Source organism: Aspergillus affinis, assembly GCF_023601865.1.
Source record: "Aspergillus affinis strain CMG 70 chromosome Unknown NODE_151_length_75407_cov_107_450976, whole genome shotgun sequence".
Taxonomy (NCBI): Eukaryota; Fungi; Ascomycota; class Eurotiomycetes; order Eurotiales; family Aspergillaceae; genus Aspergillus; species Aspergillus affinis.
Genome location: NW_026515932.1, coordinates 26292 through 44425, shown reverse-complemented (window position 1 = coordinate 44425; position 18134 = coordinate 26292). Strand labels below are relative to the sequence as shown.

Genomic DNA, 18134 nt, shown 5'->3' with positions numbered 1-18134 from the left:
TTGTTTTTCTTGAGATCGATGGGTTGTGTGGCTCTGGGATGAGCACTGCCGACCTAGCTACCTGGTTTGACTCGTTGGTTTGGTTTGTGAGTTTTTTTTTTTTATTCTTATTTTTTATTTTTTTAGTTGTTGTTTTTCCGTGTGCTTCATTTCATTCTCTACCATTCACATTTTCCCCTCCCCTTTCTTTCTGAGACAGGATGGAGTTTATTGCTTCGCCCTGCTTTCTTTTTGCTTGTTTGTCTGTTGACTCAAGCAGATCATTCCGTCACTCATTAATAGCCCCCCTATTATTTCCTTTGTTTGCGTGATTCAGATTCAGATTGGATTGTTGGTCGAAACCTTTAGTGTTTCGACTCGTGCTGTTTTGTATCCTCGAGTGATGGTATATCTGCTCTCTGTGTGTTTGGTTACATATTATGTACTGCCAGATAGGACTTCGTCAGGTAGTAAATAACTATTTGAGTAAATTTTGGATATTGGTATCTAAATTCTTGCAATCTGAATTAGACTTCGTTTTTTTTCATCTCTCATAGGGTTAGGTGTCAGTCAGGGAATCTTCGTACTGTGTTCATGAATTGCCAAAACGCACACGTCAGTATTCTAGATAAAACTCAGAAATTTTAGGCCTTATTCGGTGATATACATTGACCATTTATCACATCTCTCTTCTCTAGACACGGAAACAAATTTACTTATCTAAGACTGGCTCTCCTCCTCCTTCAGCTCCTTCTGTACCTGGGCTTTGATGATCTCCCTCACAGCCTCCCACGAGTTCTCCACTTGCGTCACGCGAGTCTCCTTCTGCAGGAGGGCCTTCAACTCATCCGGTAGGACCTGGGAATCAAAGTCGAAGCCAGCCTCGTCCTTCAAGGCCGTGGCGACCGCGTCGGAGAATTTGGCCGGGTGGGCAGTCGAGAGCGAGATGTGATGCGTGGGTGCACCCGTGCGAGCAATCGATCGGTGCGCTGCCGTGATACCCACCGAGGTGTGCGGGTCAAGCACATACTTGGTCTCCTTGTAGCAGGATTTGATAGTCGCTGAGGTCTCGTCGTTGCTGACGCGGTCACTCTCGAAGATCTGGCGTCCGTTCGTCAACATGTCCTGGTGGATGGGTCCGAAACCGCCGGAGGATTTCAACGACTGGTACCAGGACACGATGTCCTCGCTGGCTTGCTTCTTGCTGGTTCGGCTGTCTGCGCCGGTGGCCAGGGCGTGTTCTGTTGATGGTTAAGGCATGGTTGGATATTTGAGGGTTGGATTGCGTTGCATACCCTTTGACAGGAACCAGAGAAGTCTCTCGAAGTTGCTGGACACCAGGATGTCCATGGCAGGGCTGAGAGTCTCCTTGCAGGCGTCAGGCTTGCCGGCCTCCTTGTCCTCAGCAGGGTGCTTCTCGTAACGACCAGTCGTCCAGAATCTGTGCAGGATGTCGTTCCTTCGAGCAGGTTAGTCGCATTCTATTACATTAGTATTTGTCTAAGAATTGACTCACTCGTTCGTCGCGACTACAACAGGTAGACATCATGTGTTAGTCGAGAATCAAGGGACTATTTCAAAGGTATAAGAACAACTTACCAACCAGCTTATCCACGGGGAGACCCATCTTGTGGGCAAAGTAACCAGCGAGGATGTTTCCGAAGTTTCCAGTAGGAGTTACAAATCGGACCTTATCGCCCACCTTGAACGAGGGCGACTTCTTCGCAAGCTGGAAATAAGAGAAGTAGTAGAACACGATCTGTGCGAGAATTCTGGAGAAGTTGATGGAGTTGACAGCGCCCAGTTTCAGGTGCTCGTTGGCGTCGGCATCGCCAAACAGCGCCTTGACAATGTCCTATCAGGGTTGTTAGTTAAAAGATATATTCTTGATCTCGGGTCATCACCCGGCACATACTTGGCAGTCGTCGAATGTCCCCGTAACAGCCAAGTTGTGGACGTTCGCTTCCGTGCAGGTGGTCATCTGCACTTCCTGAATAGGACTGATACGGCCCTTAGGGTGCAAGATAGTGACCGTTACATCCTTCTTGCCTCGCAGACCGTAAATGGCGGCGGAACCAGTCTAGTTGGCCGTTAATTTCTCCGTTAGATCGAGGCCAGACCGGAGAAACTTACATCGCCACTTGTAGCGCCAACGACCGTCAAATGGTGCTTGTCTACTTTCATGTCAGCTCAATCCAGACCAAATCCCAAGCCATGCACGGATGGCTGATTTTCTTGCATTGCCGAACCTTTTGTTTGTTTCCCGCGGTTCTTCCGCACAAGCAGATATTCGAAAAGATTTCCCAAGAATTGCAAAGCGCCTGAATCCGTTAGCCAAATCGGCCCAAAAAGTTGTCCAATTCCCAAGTATAACCGTACAATCTTTGAAAGAGTAGCTGGGTCCGTGGAATAGCTCGAGGAGGTAGAGGTTATCGTCCTGCAGGCGAACCAACGGAGTGATGTCTTCGGCGCGGAATGTCGAGTAACTCCGATCGATGATGCCTTTCAGATCTTCGGTGGGGATTTCGGAGGGAGAGATATAGAGACTGAAAATCTTCAGCGCGAGATCGGCGTAGCTGAGATCTTTCCAGCTTTGCTATAACTTGCTATTAGTCTTCACACCTCCGCGAAACTGCCCTATCACGAATCACGCCAATCTGCATACCCAGTCATCTGCGCTCGGAACCTCATGCGGCAGGAAAAGTCCACCGTCCGCGGCCAGTCCCTTCAGGACCACAGTCTCAAAAGACAGCTTTGCGCAAGTTAGCACCTTATCGCCAATCGGTTGCATTTAGAGGAAATCGCACGTCATAGTCACCGCCTCGGGTGGAGAGGTACTTCTGCGACTCGGTCGGGGTCGCGTTGGTCGTCATAATGTTCCAATGGCCGCGCTTACTCTGTCGCTCGCTCGTCCGATAACAATTAGTACTGGAGGAAGTAATTCGACTTTCTGCCCCTCCCGACGTCGGCGAGATTTCGTCCCGCCATCGGTTCGGAGAATCTATTGCCCCGTCGATTATGGGTGACTCATAAGCCACGTGACTTTGCCACTATAGCAGGTGTCGCGGAGGATCTTCTCTGTTCTTGATTATCCTCTCATGCAATTTGATAGAGGAAAGAGATTCTATGCATTCCTAGCTATTTGATATACAGGTGAAATGTTCTGCTGTTTCCTTTTATGGTGTGGCCGTGTCGATGTTGTCTGATTGGATGATCCTACAGATTTTAGCCCTAACTCAACGATGTCCACCTTAGAATGCTACATAGAGAAAACAAAATGCGGACTCTGGATTGCCTGGAAAGTTGAATATTTTATACCTCATTAGATTGATGCTCTGCTGAAATCGGTGGACCGAGTGGAAAGGCTTGTCTTCAAAAATTGGAGCTTTGATGCTCTTCCGTGTGGGTTGAATGCGTTATGCGTACAGTTAAGTGATTAGTGTCAGAAAAGGTACTATACAAGGAGCGAGAGATTTGATAGTTCCCAGGTGACTGGTTACAACTTTTTCAAGAAAACGTGATAATGAGATTGAAGAAGCGCATAAAAAACAAGACAGATACGTGCTCAAAAATGTATATAAGAAAATTCCCATTTGAAGTATTGTCAAGCTATCCCGTGTCTTATGCTCATTGTAGACTCCTTTAATCATGCTACACCTATGCATCATGGTAAGGCTCGTAACGCATGCGTCTGAAGTAGTCTAAAGCCCCGGGGACGCTCCATGCACCAATTATCCGTTCACGATTCAGTTTGAAATCGCACCCTTTACATGGCCACTGTCCCTCATGGCATGTACAAGGACGACGTTCCATACTATTACCATCCAGTAGAACTGGCCAAATCAACGGGCATCGACGATAGATGATATACCATAGATTCCGAAGTTCAGCGCGAAGATTTGCCATTTTTCCATCTACATCGGCTGTAGCCATTTTAGCGTTATTGCGTAGAATTCCGCTGATTGGAAGATGCCCTTGTATTATTTCCATCACCTCTTCAGGGAGCCTCTGTCCCACTAGTTGACGGGCTGCTTGCACTTGCGGAAATCCGATCAGCAACCTGTATCGGATCAACCAGAGACAGAGCAGAACGGGAGCCTTAACCGCCGGGTGCCAGAAGAACCCATCGTCATTGAGCGGATTCCTGCCCGCATCCCATCGAGATCCACGGCATGCAAAATTTCCAGATAAGATCCGACAAAAGGAGGTACTGACCTGCTGGAGAAAGTTGTGGCAGACATCGTCCTGGCCTGTGAGGATCAGGTAGTATGCTACGCTGTCCCAATTCGTTCCCTGTCCCATCTTCGGCCGGTACAGAGAATAGACTCGAAAATGCTCCATGCGTTCTTCCTGCGCATCACCACATCTTTGCTTGATGCGATTGATGAGCGAGTTCTTGATATCCAGGGCGTGGGACCCTCGGATGTTTCCAAATGTGATGTTGTTGAGGCTCATGATCTCTCTGATATGCATGGTCAGGTTTCCGCGATCTGGTAATGCGCTTAACGCATCTGCATATTCATGACGGCATCTCATGGTACGTTGGCACTCCTTCCGATGGTTTATGTTGTGTCTTTCTTTGTGGTCCTCACTGCAGTAGTATACCACATGGCATTCACTACACGGAGATAACCCTTTTGTTGTTGAACAAACAAGGCACCCATAAGGGTCGAAGCGAGGCATATTGTTTCCGTTGATATAGATGAATTCGTAGTCAAGGATAGAAGACATGTTCAAGCGATGTGCCACTGTTTCGCTGAGCAACATAACACGTCAATCTCAGATCAAGAACACCTGGAAAGGAGAAATTAATTCTTTTTACATCTTTATTTGAAGGCAACGTAACTTGGGAAGTTCCGACACAAGCCCCTGCAGTAAGAAGGTCTATTTGATATTGGTGGACTTCCATTAGTCATGTGTATTTTCCAGGCATCTCCAGTCCCATAATAGCATATCATATTAAAGGATAATACCTCGTATGAAACGTCATCTTGCTGAAAAGATCGTTAGCTGGAATGGAAGATGTAGGATGTTAGGATCAAGTTAGACAGTGAGCTAGAAGTATGCATACTTGGGTTGTTTTTACTAGAACTTTGCTTAAAGATTCGTGCTATGAGAGCTGGGTTCCTGTCTAATATACAAACAATGGAGTACCGGGGCAGAATCTGCAGGTGGTGAGTTTGAGGTGTTACTCGACATTTTGAAAAAGCCGTTTATAAATCATTCTAGTATTATATTACTTTAAAGCTAGGATATTAGGCATGACGCTCGATCCTCTATTGTGAGACCCGTGAGAGGGGTTCAGTCGGTTGTACAAAAATGGTAACGCAATATAAATTATGATTCATCAAACCAGCCAACCCCTGCGAACCAATAATCTGAAAATATCAAGAACTGAGATGACAATTTATATAGTTCAAATCCAAAGCTCCAAAGCGAAGAAGACTATACTATTGTAACCTCGTAGTCCATTGTGTCTTGAGACACAGTTGGACAATGGGATGACGACATATGCTTTTTGAGCAAGTCATTGAAACACTCTTTAGCACCGGGAGTCTCTACGAAGGCGTCAAATAGAAACAACCAAATGTTTGGCTGTGCTTTTATAGGGTAACCTTTAAATTCTTCAGGGATAGGTTTCCGAGATTCCGGTCTAAGAAAGACTTGACATGAAGATATCACCACTGCTCGAAACAATGTATCTATATGGACATGCAGAGTCTCAATTGCCTTATTGACGTCCTCTTGGGATTCACATGTCTTCAATAGATCCAGACTCATATCACCAAGCAGCGTGTCAGATTGAAATATATCTAATATCTCTTGCGGAACATTCGATGCCAGTCGGTCCCTCACTAGCGGCCAAACCTTGATGTCCTGGAGCATTCTGAACCTAATGAGAGCTGCTGCCATAAGAAAAATTTCTTTATCAACCATTCTATACGATGGGATAACAACGCGAGTTGTCACAATGAGACAAATACATTCCGTCATCCAGAATATCCACGCTGTTCGGGTTTCGATGCCTGAAGTAAAAATACAGAGCCACCAGGCACACCATCACCCCACAATTCTGACCATATTCTGAGGTTGTGCTGCACTATAAACTGATAGCATGCTTTTTCTTCGCCTAGACGCATAAAAAGTCCTACAGCAAGTTTGATATTCTCTTCATATGGCTGATAATTATAGTGTCCACGTGGGTTATGTATTGGGCCAAATAACAGCAGTTTGGATCGCAACTGCCGCGCCCTTTCTTAGCTGCCTTTGTGGTATGCACCTATTGGAGAGCATTGATCAATCGAATACGAGCATAACGGAATTTATTGAAAGGGCGATCCTGAATCCAAGTGTCACCATCAAAATCCATATTTGTCGGGTCAGAAAGAGCCGGGTATATTTCGGTCCCTGTCAATTCACTCAATTCTTTTTCGTAATTAGCTCGTGCTCTAGCCAAGGCTCCGCAACCTGGGCGGTGCTTCGAAGCGTCAAGCTCTTTGCATTTGGCACTGCAGTAGGAGGCAAGATTACATTTGTTGCAATGTTCGAGAATGGGCACTAAGCCACACCAGGAACATTCAGGGCGATAGGGATTGGAATGAGACACTTTGGCAAGGACAGAAAAGTATCTGGGAATCTAGCTGGTGACTGGTGTGTGGATAAGTGTTCTTGCGAATAAGTGATGGAACTGGAGTTGTTAATTTTACCGTAGGCAGAAGTAGTAGCAGGGCATTTATAGTTCTCAAGACTGCCTTAAACCACTATTCACATCTAGAAAATCCTAGGGATCTTCTACAAAATCATGGTAAAATCGTATGTAAGGATTATTTCTTTTTTGGAATTAGGGAGCCCTCAGGGACGAGCTCTGTCTGTTTTTGCCGGCTCCGGATGGGCCCGAACCCTCTTTAATTCTTCTGGACAAAGGCATTGACGTTGTAATTGCATTGCATCTCAGCTATGGCGCCCGCATTGTGCCCTTTTATCTGTTCTTTGTACTCACACAAGGGTTGTTGCCGTGGAGTCAGCGGCTTCATATTCCCTCTACTTTAACATGTCTCTTTGAAAATGGCTCCTCTCACTTAATTTCAATGTAGACAAGTATAGTATGATTTTATTGACTGCGAAATTCAAGATTTTTCCCTATGCGGACTTGACCTACGGTGTGCATTCGCACAATAGCCCTTCACAAACACCAGATGTATTTTTGGGCAGCACACAAGATCATGATCGGCTAACACGGCCATTCTTATAGCCTACAGAACCCTACACCGTATATAACACACTGGGAATAGTCATCATATGCTGTTGGAACCATTATTCAGCTGACATGCCTAAGTCATATGACTCCTTGGCATGGGCAGCTATTATATCTTCGACGAAGCTAGTAGTTTAGAATAGCACTTCACTTTTACCCACCGAGCATATACCTACCGTTGAATCGATAGGATATCTGCCTAGGGGAATGACCAAGTCAACCGACATATGCCTTCCAGCTAGCTTCGTCCGGAATCCGGGGTGACCCACTCTTTGTCGATCCACATTCCAGCGGGCAAATTTCCTGAACATGGCTTCATGAAAATTTGCATGTGGTTATTCAAAGAGTTCAGTCTTTCCAGAGGCGCAAATCATTCCTATCAAGCGCCCCTTACTGCGCTGTACATGCTCAAGAAATCACATCATGTTCAATTTATCGTTCACGATATCATTACGGGAGATCTTTAGTCTTTACCTGCCACGCTTCGTTTCTCACCTACCTACCCAACAACATAAAGATAGCAAAACTAGACCAAATGGGGCCTGAGAAAGGGTTTGTCTCGCCTGGCCAATATGACCAAGTGGAAATGCTTCCGAAAAAAGCTAAGGCTGATATAGTTGCTCCGCTCGCTCGCTCTGAAGAAGAAAAGATTGCATGGGAAAAGGCATGGCCGTATTGTAAATGATGCGAAGAATTTGCGATACCAGCAAACATCCCCCCCCCCCTTTCATAAGATTCAACTCTTCCAAGTTATTTACATCGTCTTACTCGTTAACTCAACAGAACTCAAGACCAGAAGCCTATGCCGAATTCCTGCAGCTAAGGAAAATTTAATGGATACCGGCCAGTATTCGATTTACTTCCACTAGCTGACAGGAAGAGCCCATCCAATTCCGTCCTTCCCATCACATGAAACGGGTAACTCGACCTTTCTATCGGCTTCTCGATAGCCAGGAGCCTCAGGGACGAGGGAAATGCAGTTGTGGCTAGGACCACTACAAAGTAGTACGAAGTCTTCGGATGGGGTTGCTTAGTTCCAGAGAGAGAAGTAAACAAAAAGAAAGCGGCTTCGAAATAACCAGCGTTCTGGATGTGTCTTATCTCATCTAATTTGTGCTTCATCTTCCATCGACGCAATAATATCTTTTGCCCGTCGTGAATATCAATAAAGAATACCATAATGTGGAAACAGAATGTCCTAGAAAGCCCGCGCATCCTCCCTGACCTTAAACTGCACACACGTACTCAAATCCGGAATCACAACATCGTACATACTAGAGTTCGAAGGCCGTTGCGTCGACCCTCCTACGAAGCGAAGATGGTATCTCAACAAGATATTGCTAACGATCATCTTCATGGAATGATCGGCAAAGAATCGCCCCGGACACACGATTTTGCCGTGGCCGAAGTGTAGGTTGTTCTCGCTGGTGGTTGTGAATTCTATATAGTCCCCGAAGTTAGTTGATTTCTAATCTCAGACTGCTTGATGATGAAAGGAGACATACGATGCCAGTTACTCTCGCCTGGTCGTTTTCTGTTATTGAATTGACGCAGACCATCGAATTTGTCTGCATCTGGGACTCGTTCGGGGTCAATGCCGATAGCGTAGGTCGCCATCTGAATATGGGCGCCCTCGGGGAGGATGACTCCATCATGTAGTGTCACCGGTTGGCGGACTATAGCGTTGAATCCGACTAAATGATCAATTAGTTCATGTGAGATGAGGGGAAGTAAGGACGATTTGAGAAAAAAGTGCTTGCACTCACGTAAGGTAGGAGGGCTCAACCTCTGCGACTCTCGCATAAAACTATCCATTTGCTTCATATCGGCCAAAGCCTTTTTCGTATACCCTCCTTCCTGGGCAAGGACCTCCAACGCCTCCTGCCTCAACGGCTCCACATATTCCGGATGAGCGCAGAGATCAAACAAAACCTGTGCCACGGCAATGATAGTTGACGGGCCGGATCCCAGATAGGTAACCATCAAACGCTGCACTGTCGTCTCGTCGTCGTCTTCGATTTCCTTACCTCCGTCTAGCAAGTTTTGAAGGAAGTCCTCGGGCTTCTCATACGTGGGATCCTCACGTTCCCGGAGCCGGCGCTCGTGAATAATGGGAATGACCATGCGCTTGGCGTTACTAAGAGCCCGATCCACGCCCCAGCTCGTAGGGAGGAAACGTGCAACAACGGGCTTGGCCCAGTCGGGGAACACCCGAAGCATGAAGTTGTGTCTGAAGCCGTACTCGGAGTACGCGATAGCAGTAGATAAGTACTCCTCGTCTTCGGCAAGCTCGATTACGAACTGTGTAGCCACTCCGCGGTGGACCATACGTCGTGCTAGGTGCAAAGCGTTGATACTAGTCCAGTCCTTCTCGGTGGCCGGTAGTTCGGAAGGCAAGTACTTGCGGAACTGGTCCTGAACGAGAGGCACATGTACGCCGAGCTTGGGTGTCAATCGAGTCATGAGCATGCGCGATTGCAAGCTGTGGTCGGTTATCACAGCAGTGATTGAGTGGAGACGTTGGAACGCATCCACAATGGCCGTGTTGAGACTCAGCTTCTCGGGTGGCATGCTTGCCAGTTCGGCGAGATACTTATTAGGAACAATGAGGAGGTCATTGCTGGACACTTTGAAAAAAGTGTCTTTGTATTTCTCATACCCTTCCTTGATCATAGCTGGGCCGTTGAAGAAGAACTGTAGCCGTCCAAGAATCATATGTTTGTACCCAATGATTGGGGCGTCGAAGTCATAGTTCCCATAGATGTTGGGGTACTTCTTTCGATTCACCGTGATCAGGTACCACCATATGACTGCAATACCCGCAAAAGCTGTCATCGTTGAAGCTGGTACCGAGAACTGGTACTGAATTCCGGGAGCATCAGTCCCCATGGTCTCTGTTTGATTGAGGAGGCTAAAAGCGCTCGTGGTGAGATTGACGAGAGCCATGACTGCTTGATACCGCGATATCGCAGACACTGCTCATATGTTTCAACAGGACCTCGCCTGACATTCACCCACGAGGTGCTGACAGCTTTATATACTAAAATGACCCTGAAGGTCTTATCTTGAATGTGACGTCCACATAGGTCAAGTGTCCATGTTTCATCGGTCTTACGTGCTTCGGAGTCCGTCAAGTCTATGGCAAGCGGCTCATCAATCTCACTCCGAAGCCGACATGCTAGCCAATCATGCTTTTATCTGAGCAAAGGTAGGTGTGGTTGAGAGAAGTAGGGCTTACGAGCTTCAGCCCACTGCCCATTACGTGTCTGTCTACAGGATTACCCACGAAGGATAACGCGGGGTGTGAGACCTTCAACACCCCACTGCGGTATTTTCGTCCATTTATAGAGGAGAGATAACTCAGCTCCTGGACACGCGTAATAGCCAAGTTGGAGTGGGGAGCAGGCTTCCAGCAGGTGCGGTAAGTCTTACCACACTTTGGAGAGAAAGTAAGTAGGTAACTTTCGCTTCTCGGATCGGCCGTACGCCTCATTCTATGAAGCTCTAGAAGGTATCTAGCTCGTTCCCTAGGAAGTAAAATGTTACCAGATAACGTTCAAACGTATACGAGCTATACTCATACGGGCCATGTAGGACATAACACGAGTATAAAAGTTCAGTGTAACGTTGATCCCCTTCAATCCAGAAACGCATATCCGGCTGAGGTACATCTACCCCGTAAACCCTGGCATCAGGCTAACAGGTCTGTGCGCGATGATGACTGGACACACGTAGGAGAGACTTTGACACGGAAATGTACGTTGATCTTGGCCGACATTGATTGGACAGTCTCTAGTGCTGACAGCATGTATGACCGCAGGATTCATATATTTCCTGCTCGATAACGGTTGGTCAACTTCCTGTCAGATTGGACTGCATAATAGCCTCATTATCTAGCGTAATCCATATGTCATCTCACCCAGACCAAGAGTGGGGATCGGATATCGAGGATGATTTTCCTGATCGGGAGGATTAGGCGAGCTCGGGTTTGAAACCCAATTCCTGTCTCGTGGTAGGCTAGATTCTAGCACGTATGCAGCTCGTAATCTGTTGCTAGGTCTTACCATGTCTTGCCAACAATGACTTGGCCGTTTATACATGTATGATTGATGTGTCTATTGAGTTCCCGGATTTGATGAAAGGCTCGGCCATTGTTCTTTCTGCTTGTGGTGCGCCAGCAGAATGATCCAGACAATCGCCTACGGACTGCTAGGTGTGGTGTTGATTGCGTATGCCGCCGAACGCCTGTTTAGCATTACAGACGATTGTCGAGAACCTGTGCGACTTCGACCCAAGGTACCGCTGATCGGACATATACTTGGAATCATAACCAGTGGCCCATCGTATCATAGCCAGCTGAGGTATGAGCCAGCGCATTCTGTGACAAACATCGCACAACAAGAAAGAGACCCTATCGTGGCTAATCCTATACTCATAGAACTGCCACCGACCAAGAAATATTCACTTTAGGCATATTTAACTTCAAGCTCTACACCAGCGTCTCAACACGACTGTTACCGGCCATCCAGCGACAATCGAAGACACTCTCCTTTCGACCGCTCATTCAACATGTGGCGCGGCGATGGGGTGACGCGAGCGACGAGACAAAAGAGATTTTTGGCGGTCCGCATTTGGTCACCAAATTCAGCCATGCGATGAAATTGAGCTTGGCGCCGGGTCCACATCTCGATGAGCAAAATGAAAGGATGGCAAAACGAGCGCTGGTAGGTATCGACGCTTTGCTTGAGCCGTTGTATGTGAAAGATGCAGGGAAACGCCAGATTAAGCTCCTGGAATGGGCGCGACATGCTATTTCCCAGGCATCAAGCTGTGGGGTGTACGGGACAGAGCATCCGTTCCTTGATATTGAGGTCGAAGAAGCATTTTGGTAAGCGCTTCCAGGGTTGGTTCTTTAGTTTATACAGGCAGAGCGTGTACTAACAAAGCATGCGATGCTTCATAGGACGTGGCACGCCCATCTCTCCGCACACATTTCGGGGTTGAATCTCGACCTTCTAGGAAAGGGATATGCCGCTCGTCAAAAGGTCTTCGACGCGCATGTAAAGTACTGTAAGAATATCCCGCCAGATGCATCATTCATTTTCAAAGAACGCTGGCGCGTCCTACAGGAAGCTGGTATTTCAGAGACCGACTGCATCAAGCAACAAGCCACCCTGCCCATTGGAATGTTAAGCAACACTGTGCCAACATTCTACTGGACCATCTGGGAACTGTTCTCTCGGGACGAGCTTCTTCGCGACGTGCGTCAGGAACTGGAAGCGCAAGCGGTTATAAGACAGGACGACAGATATGCGCTCGACGTCGGTGCTCTGAAGTGCAAGTGTCCACTTCTCCTTTCAGTCTTCCAAGAGACCCAGCGCCTTCGGCACATCCACGCCGCCATTCGCAGGGTGATGAAAGATACTCTGCTAGATGGCAAGTATCTTCTCAAGGAAGGAAACTATCTCCAGATGCCAGGACATTCGATCCATTCAAATGAGACCATCTGGGGCCCGTCGGCGCGAGAATTCGATCCGTCTCGATTTAGGAATGCAGAAAAGCATGCTGGCAGTGACTTTCTGGCCTGGGGTGCACCTCCACATTTATGTCCTGCTCGACAGTTCGCTGCAACAGAGATCTTGATTCTGGTAGCTCTCCTGGCGATACGAGCCGATCTAAGGCCTGTGAGTGGAGCTTGGGAGAAGGATCCAGCATTGGACTTTAATGACCCGGTCACAGTCCTAAATCCAAAGAAAGACGTGCAAATGCATGTCAGCGTTAGAGAACAATGGGTTGGAAAGTGGGCATTGCATATGTCACCGAGTCAAACTCGTGTTCCTCTAGCTTCGGGTTGACGCTGACCAAATCAATCAAAACCTGTTAACTAACTACCATGTCTCATCCTGCCATTACCAATCACAGAATGAGCCACTGAGCCGTAAGAATTGGAAAGTGTCTCCCGAGAAGGGCCCTCACGCCAAGCACAATTCGCCACTCCAGCGACAGATAAGCGGGTGTACAGAGCTCCTACGGGTTGCCTTGAAACTGCCGAGGGAAGCGGGGGCGGACGAGCCTCGAATTACGGGAGAGGAGATTCGTGCAGACATCATTCCGTACTCTAGACTTTAAGCAATCAGCGCAGAGCCACTAATTTGTATTGAATCGTAAGCAAGTCTCCAGTAACTATCACCTACGGTAGCCTTCTTCTTGGCGGAGTTCGGAGTTCCGATGAGTCCGCTCCAAGCTATTTCGACGACCATCCGGCGTCCCCGCCTGAGATAGGAAGGTGAGATGCAGTTTGGTTAGACCTTCTTAAGCCGGGGCACATAGCAGTAAGATCACCCTAGATATAGAGCGATGGAACTGGTAGGTGTAAAATGCATAGATTGATGAAAGGGCTCGAAGACTGCTGGCTGGCTGTGGCAGATTAGTGTGGGTCTTCCGAGGAGCAATTATTCAGCCGAGAAATGTGATCGTTTTCAACTGAATCAAGGTCTTAATTCTTCTAACTATGGGATTTAGCTCGTTTTTATGCAATCTTTAGAGCTTCAAGAATGATGATCATTTCATTATAAGACGCAATTATGTTGTATAATTGCCTGATCAATTATTTCGGCTTGAGCGAGGCGATGAAGTGCCAGATTAGTCATCTCTGGGGCCTTGGGTCACATGTGCGCTAAACCATATCAGGAAAGTAAGATGATACAGTAGGTAGGCAGTCTAGCATACGTACTTGATTTTCTAGCCAGGTCGACTGCTTTCCCTTTCCGTTTTAGTACTTACCCCTCGCCGTTTTTTGCTCATTTAGTAGAATGCTGTATAGTACGCTTCTTAAAGGTTGAATATCGTATATGACTGAGTGCGTGAAGAAAATCGTTTTTTTTTTAATTTTCCGGTTCCTTTGCACGTTGAATCGTCAATCCATCGAGAATGATAGTATTTGTATGATTGAAAGACCCCTACATCAAGCGGTTGCAGTAGGTAACTTATATGAGGAGATAAAAGGAATAAAATAATCCTTTTTTTCTCACAAAATTCAACGAATTCGCGTGTTAAATGAGATCCGTATTCGTCACAAAGAAGAAGGCGATAATTGCCGACTTTTTCTTTCTTTGTATAGCGATTACAGTGCTGAATCCATTGAAATGCAAGCTTATCATTTATGTAGCCTGTATCAGAGACCCCTACAACGCTACCGGCTTCAATGAAGTTAAACCAACCGTGTAGGTAACATCGAGCGCTCATAATAATGAATGGCTTTATCACGATCCCGCGCGGATTGATTACCTCTACCACGGTAACGTATTCTCGATTTGTATTACTTCCAATAAACTGCTTCTTTTGCGGATCGCGTGTGACAATCCACTGATCCTTTCCGATTCCAATTTGGAAGCCAGTTTTATCAAAATTCCATATATCATCCTCTGCTATCCCTCGATCTTGTATGACCCGATAGAGTTCTTTAAACCAGCCTGAAATGACTACACGATTATGTGCATTTCTTCGGTCTGCCTCTATCGCTCTTGTCCGCTTTTTTAAAGTATTCATGATGACGTTCTAGCCATCTTCGCAGCCACTGTTGGCTGACTTTTGGAGGAGGTAAGGAAGGGTCATCGTGAGCCGATTTTAATATCGAATTCGCGAAATTCTCGATCATTCGGGATCGTAGGGGTGCATTCATTTTATCCAACTGATTTATATAATCTATTAACGCAGCCTCTTGAGCGTCGTTTAGCCTCTGATTCACAGGTTTTCTGGTCGATCGAGAATTTCGTCCGCTTAATCTAGATCCCAAGGTAGTCCTTGCAACCCCAAAATCACGCGCAATTTTCGAGATAGACGCATCAGAATTATCCTAAAACGCGCATATAGCTTTCTGCATTCGATCTTCATATTTAAAATAAGAATCCGACATTGTGACGTTAAGATATTAAGATTTGAAGTCGTGGAGTGGAAAATTGATTGAGTTGACCGCTGAGCCGTTCTGACCGCTGAGCCGGTGGGGGTCGCGGATACGCGACACCCGGATGCTTACGGCGCAGGGGTCGGTTACGAACCGTTGGCTTTGACTTAAATTGCTCGAGCAGTTTCGAGTCAGCTGATACGCGTTAACTTTTCGCGGATTTTAACTAAGAAGCTGTCGACGACTAGACTCTGCCGGCGGGCGTTCTGATAGCAGATGAGGCATTTCCAGCTTTCCTTTATCGACTCGTTTTCCGATTTAGACGTTTAAGTTAAAATCTAAGTATTGTAGTCAAAACACTCGCAGTATCCGTAAAAGATTTTAGTTGTAAAAGGATCTACGATATCGACTGTTAAAATTTTGCTAACGATATTCACTTCGTTATTTTGCTGATCGATAGAGAGGCAAGTTCGGATCTGCTCGCAAGATTTCGCGGAAGCTAGTGGCTTCGCAAGCTCCTTAGCTCGAGAAAGGCTAGCAATATCCAGTATCTCGACAGCTATAGTATAGGTGAAATCCCGGGACTCAGCCGAGCTACGAATAAAATGTAAGGAAACAGTATTGAGTCTTTCGCAGAAGTAATAACTGATATCTAAAAAGAGATCTTTACCGTTATATATCTGTTGTCGCACGAAAATCTTTACGTCATTAATGAATACGTAAATTACATTCAGCCAGATAGACTCAGTAATGCATTAAATGTATTCATTTACCTCTGAGGTTACAGAACTTACGCGAACGTAACGTAACCGATAGATCTAGAAGTCATTCTTGTAGGCACGTACCGTACGTTATTTTAACGAAGAAATCTAGGAGACTAGAACCCGATCAAGATTGGAACGTAAGAGTCTAAATTGCTGTATAAATGTGCACGCGTCAATATTAAATAGCACAAATTTTATTGCAAATCTACTAATGTATTAGAACAACTTTACCTTATTTTTATGTTGCGGGATGTGTACCGCATTTACCGGACCTCGGAGGTAAGTCTAGTGAAACACGTCACAGAATAAATGAGACCGAAAAATGCTTAATAGTCGGTACCCGGGCAGTGGAAATAATGAAAGGGTTACAGGAGAAAAAGCAGAAAAGTAATAAGCGTAAGATTGAAAACGAAAATAGAAAGAAGAAGAGTAAGAAACTTAAACAGAACAAGGATGTTGCTGGCTGGGAATAGTCCTAGTACTACCTGGCGTATCACGTGGAGGAAGTGCTCCATTGGGCTACATCACCATTTTAACCTATGCTTGGGCGGGAGTTGGGAGAGACTGCTGCGTCGACGAGGATATCTAGCGCGGGAAAAAGGTTTGAACTAGCTGAAACGGGAGCAATATCTAGAATGAAGAGACCATTTGTGCTAGTCCGCTACTAGTAGTCTTAGGCTGCGGAATCGATATAGGATGTAAAGGTTAGGGTTACGCCTGTTCGTTTTGTGCGGGCGTTCCGGTCCGCGGCAAAGAATTTGAGCAGGCAACGGATACGCATTCAAGATTTCGGTTGACCCGACCCGGACACTCTTCTGGCTGCGCCATTGCTGGCAGGGAATGGAAATGCAGCAAACGACGGAGAAGTCTGAGGTAGATTAGACTACCTGGTATCTATGCCGGGTCCGGCTGAAGGCAATCGCGGAACGGGCATCTGCGGGGATTGCAAGGACTGGGAGCTTAGAATACGGTGGGTCGCGTTATGGCAGACGATATAGTGTTAACAGTAGTTCCCGGAACTGCTAGATTAGATAACTGTATACTTTGTTGGCCCGTTTGCTGCTACCGTTGCTGTAAATATTGCTGCTGTTGTAGCAGCCCCGGACTTGCAGGTTAGTTCGGGTTAGAGATAGATAGATACATTCGAATGACTTCCGTATTCTCCTGCTGATTTCGAGTGTTCTGTACGGGGGTTCCCGACCGGTAGCGCCCTAGGTAGTTACGTACATCGTAGTACTAGACCTTCTTCAGCGAGAGTTCGTTACTGGGCCCCGGTAGCTGTCGATAAGTAGGCAGAAAGATAGTATAGGTCAGAGTCTTTAAAATGATGCAGAAGCCTTTTACAAGCTCTTTAACTAAAGGAAAGAATCTAAAGGAAAAAATATATTTAATGAAGGGTTTTTACTGTTCTGTTAGCCGCCCGAGATATAGCGCAACTTTCTGCACAGCTATTTAGAAGGTAAGCGTCTGCATTAATATCGTGATCTGAGCCGAAAAATAAATATACCAGCGCAGAAATTCGGTCGACAACTGGGTGTTTTCCATTATTACTCTCTCAATGACACTCAGGTCCCGTGCCTGAAGCTCTGTGTAGCCCGGTAGGTTAAAAACCTCAAAACGGAAAAAACTGTAGAGACAATATCTCTAGTGGATCGCAAGGTATAAGAAATCCTGGTTGACACATGTTTTAGCCAGAAATTATAAGCGCGCAAACTTAAACGTTTCGGAATGACACCTGGCTCGTTTCAAGTAGGCCACGAAATTGTTCAGATAACCGATTGAGTGCTGAAAGAACGAGGCATCAACGGTAGGAGCAAAAGTAGACAAGCTTTGCGTATTCGATACGCGTTGTTGCTGTTGCTGGCGTTGGTAGTGATGATAATATAATTGTACTTGCTGCTGCTGCTGCTGTTGTTGTTGCTGTTGTTGTTGTTGTTGTTGTTGCTGTTGTTGTTGTTGTTGTTGTTGTTGTTGTTGTTGTTGTTGTTGTTGTTGTTGTTGTTGTTGTTGTTGTTGTACTTCTTGTTGGACTTCTTGTGACTGGCGCGCGACAGCCAGAACGTGCGGGTGTGCATGGGTTGCTTATACGCTCTGAGAAGGTACCTGCGGCGGAGTTTCCCTCGAGCCATTTTTTATGACGGCATTATTCAACGGAGTCTAGGAAGAATCGTCCGCACGTCCTGCATTCACTCCTGTCGCCGGCGGAGTTGACACTCCCGCGTTCACCTGAAGG

The 18134-nt window shown here is 46.4% G+C and overlaps 4 protein-coding genes across 4 annotated transcripts; 1 reads left to right on the top strand and 3 right to left on the bottom strand.

Moving 5' to 3' along the window:
* Positions 1 to 699: 699 nt before the first annotated feature.
* On the bottom strand, positions 700 to 4434 carry KD926_002457 (threonine synthase THR4; the record flags this gene model as incomplete). The annotated part of the gene is made up of 11 exons (XM_053094137.1): positions 700 to 1220; positions 1275 to 1438; positions 1496 to 1508; positions 1579 to 1834; positions 1895 to 2059; positions 2113 to 2153; positions 2229 to 2300; positions 2359 to 2575; positions 2645 to 2731; positions 2787 to 2886; positions 3851 to 4434. 11 exons carry the CDS (start codon positions 4432 to 4434, stop codon positions 700 to 702), a joined length of 2220 nt encoding a protein of 739 aa, XP_052951061.1.
* A 3998-nt stretch (positions 4435 to 8432) lies between these two features.
* Positions 8433 to 10180, bottom strand: KD926_002456 (cytochrome P450; the record flags this gene model as incomplete). The annotated part of the gene is made up of 3 exons (XM_053094136.1): positions 8433 to 8674; positions 8740 to 8928; positions 9001 to 10180. 3 exons carry the CDS (start codon positions 10178 to 10180, stop codon positions 8433 to 8435), a joined length of 1611 nt encoding a protein of 536 aa, XP_052951060.1.
* A 1236-nt stretch (positions 10181 to 11416) lies between these two features.
* KD926_002455 (cytochrome P450) lies at positions 11417 to 13089 on the top strand (the record flags this gene model as incomplete). Its single annotated transcript, XM_053094135.1, has 3 exons — positions 11417 to 11595; positions 11673 to 12122; positions 12198 to 13089. The coding sequence occupies 3 exons, from the start codon at positions 11417 to 11419 to the stop codon at positions 13087 to 13089; spliced, it is 1521 nt and encodes a 506-aa protein (XP_052951059.1).
* Positions 13090 to 17667: 4578 nt separating this feature from the next.
* On the bottom strand, positions 17668 to 18030 carry KD926_002454 (uncharacterized protein; the record flags this gene model as incomplete). Its single annotated transcript, XM_053094134.1, has 1 exon — positions 17668 to 18030. One exon carries the CDS (start codon positions 18028 to 18030, stop codon positions 17668 to 17670), a length of 363 nt encoding a protein of 120 aa, XP_052951058.1.
* Positions 18031 to 18134: the final 104 nt, after the last annotated feature.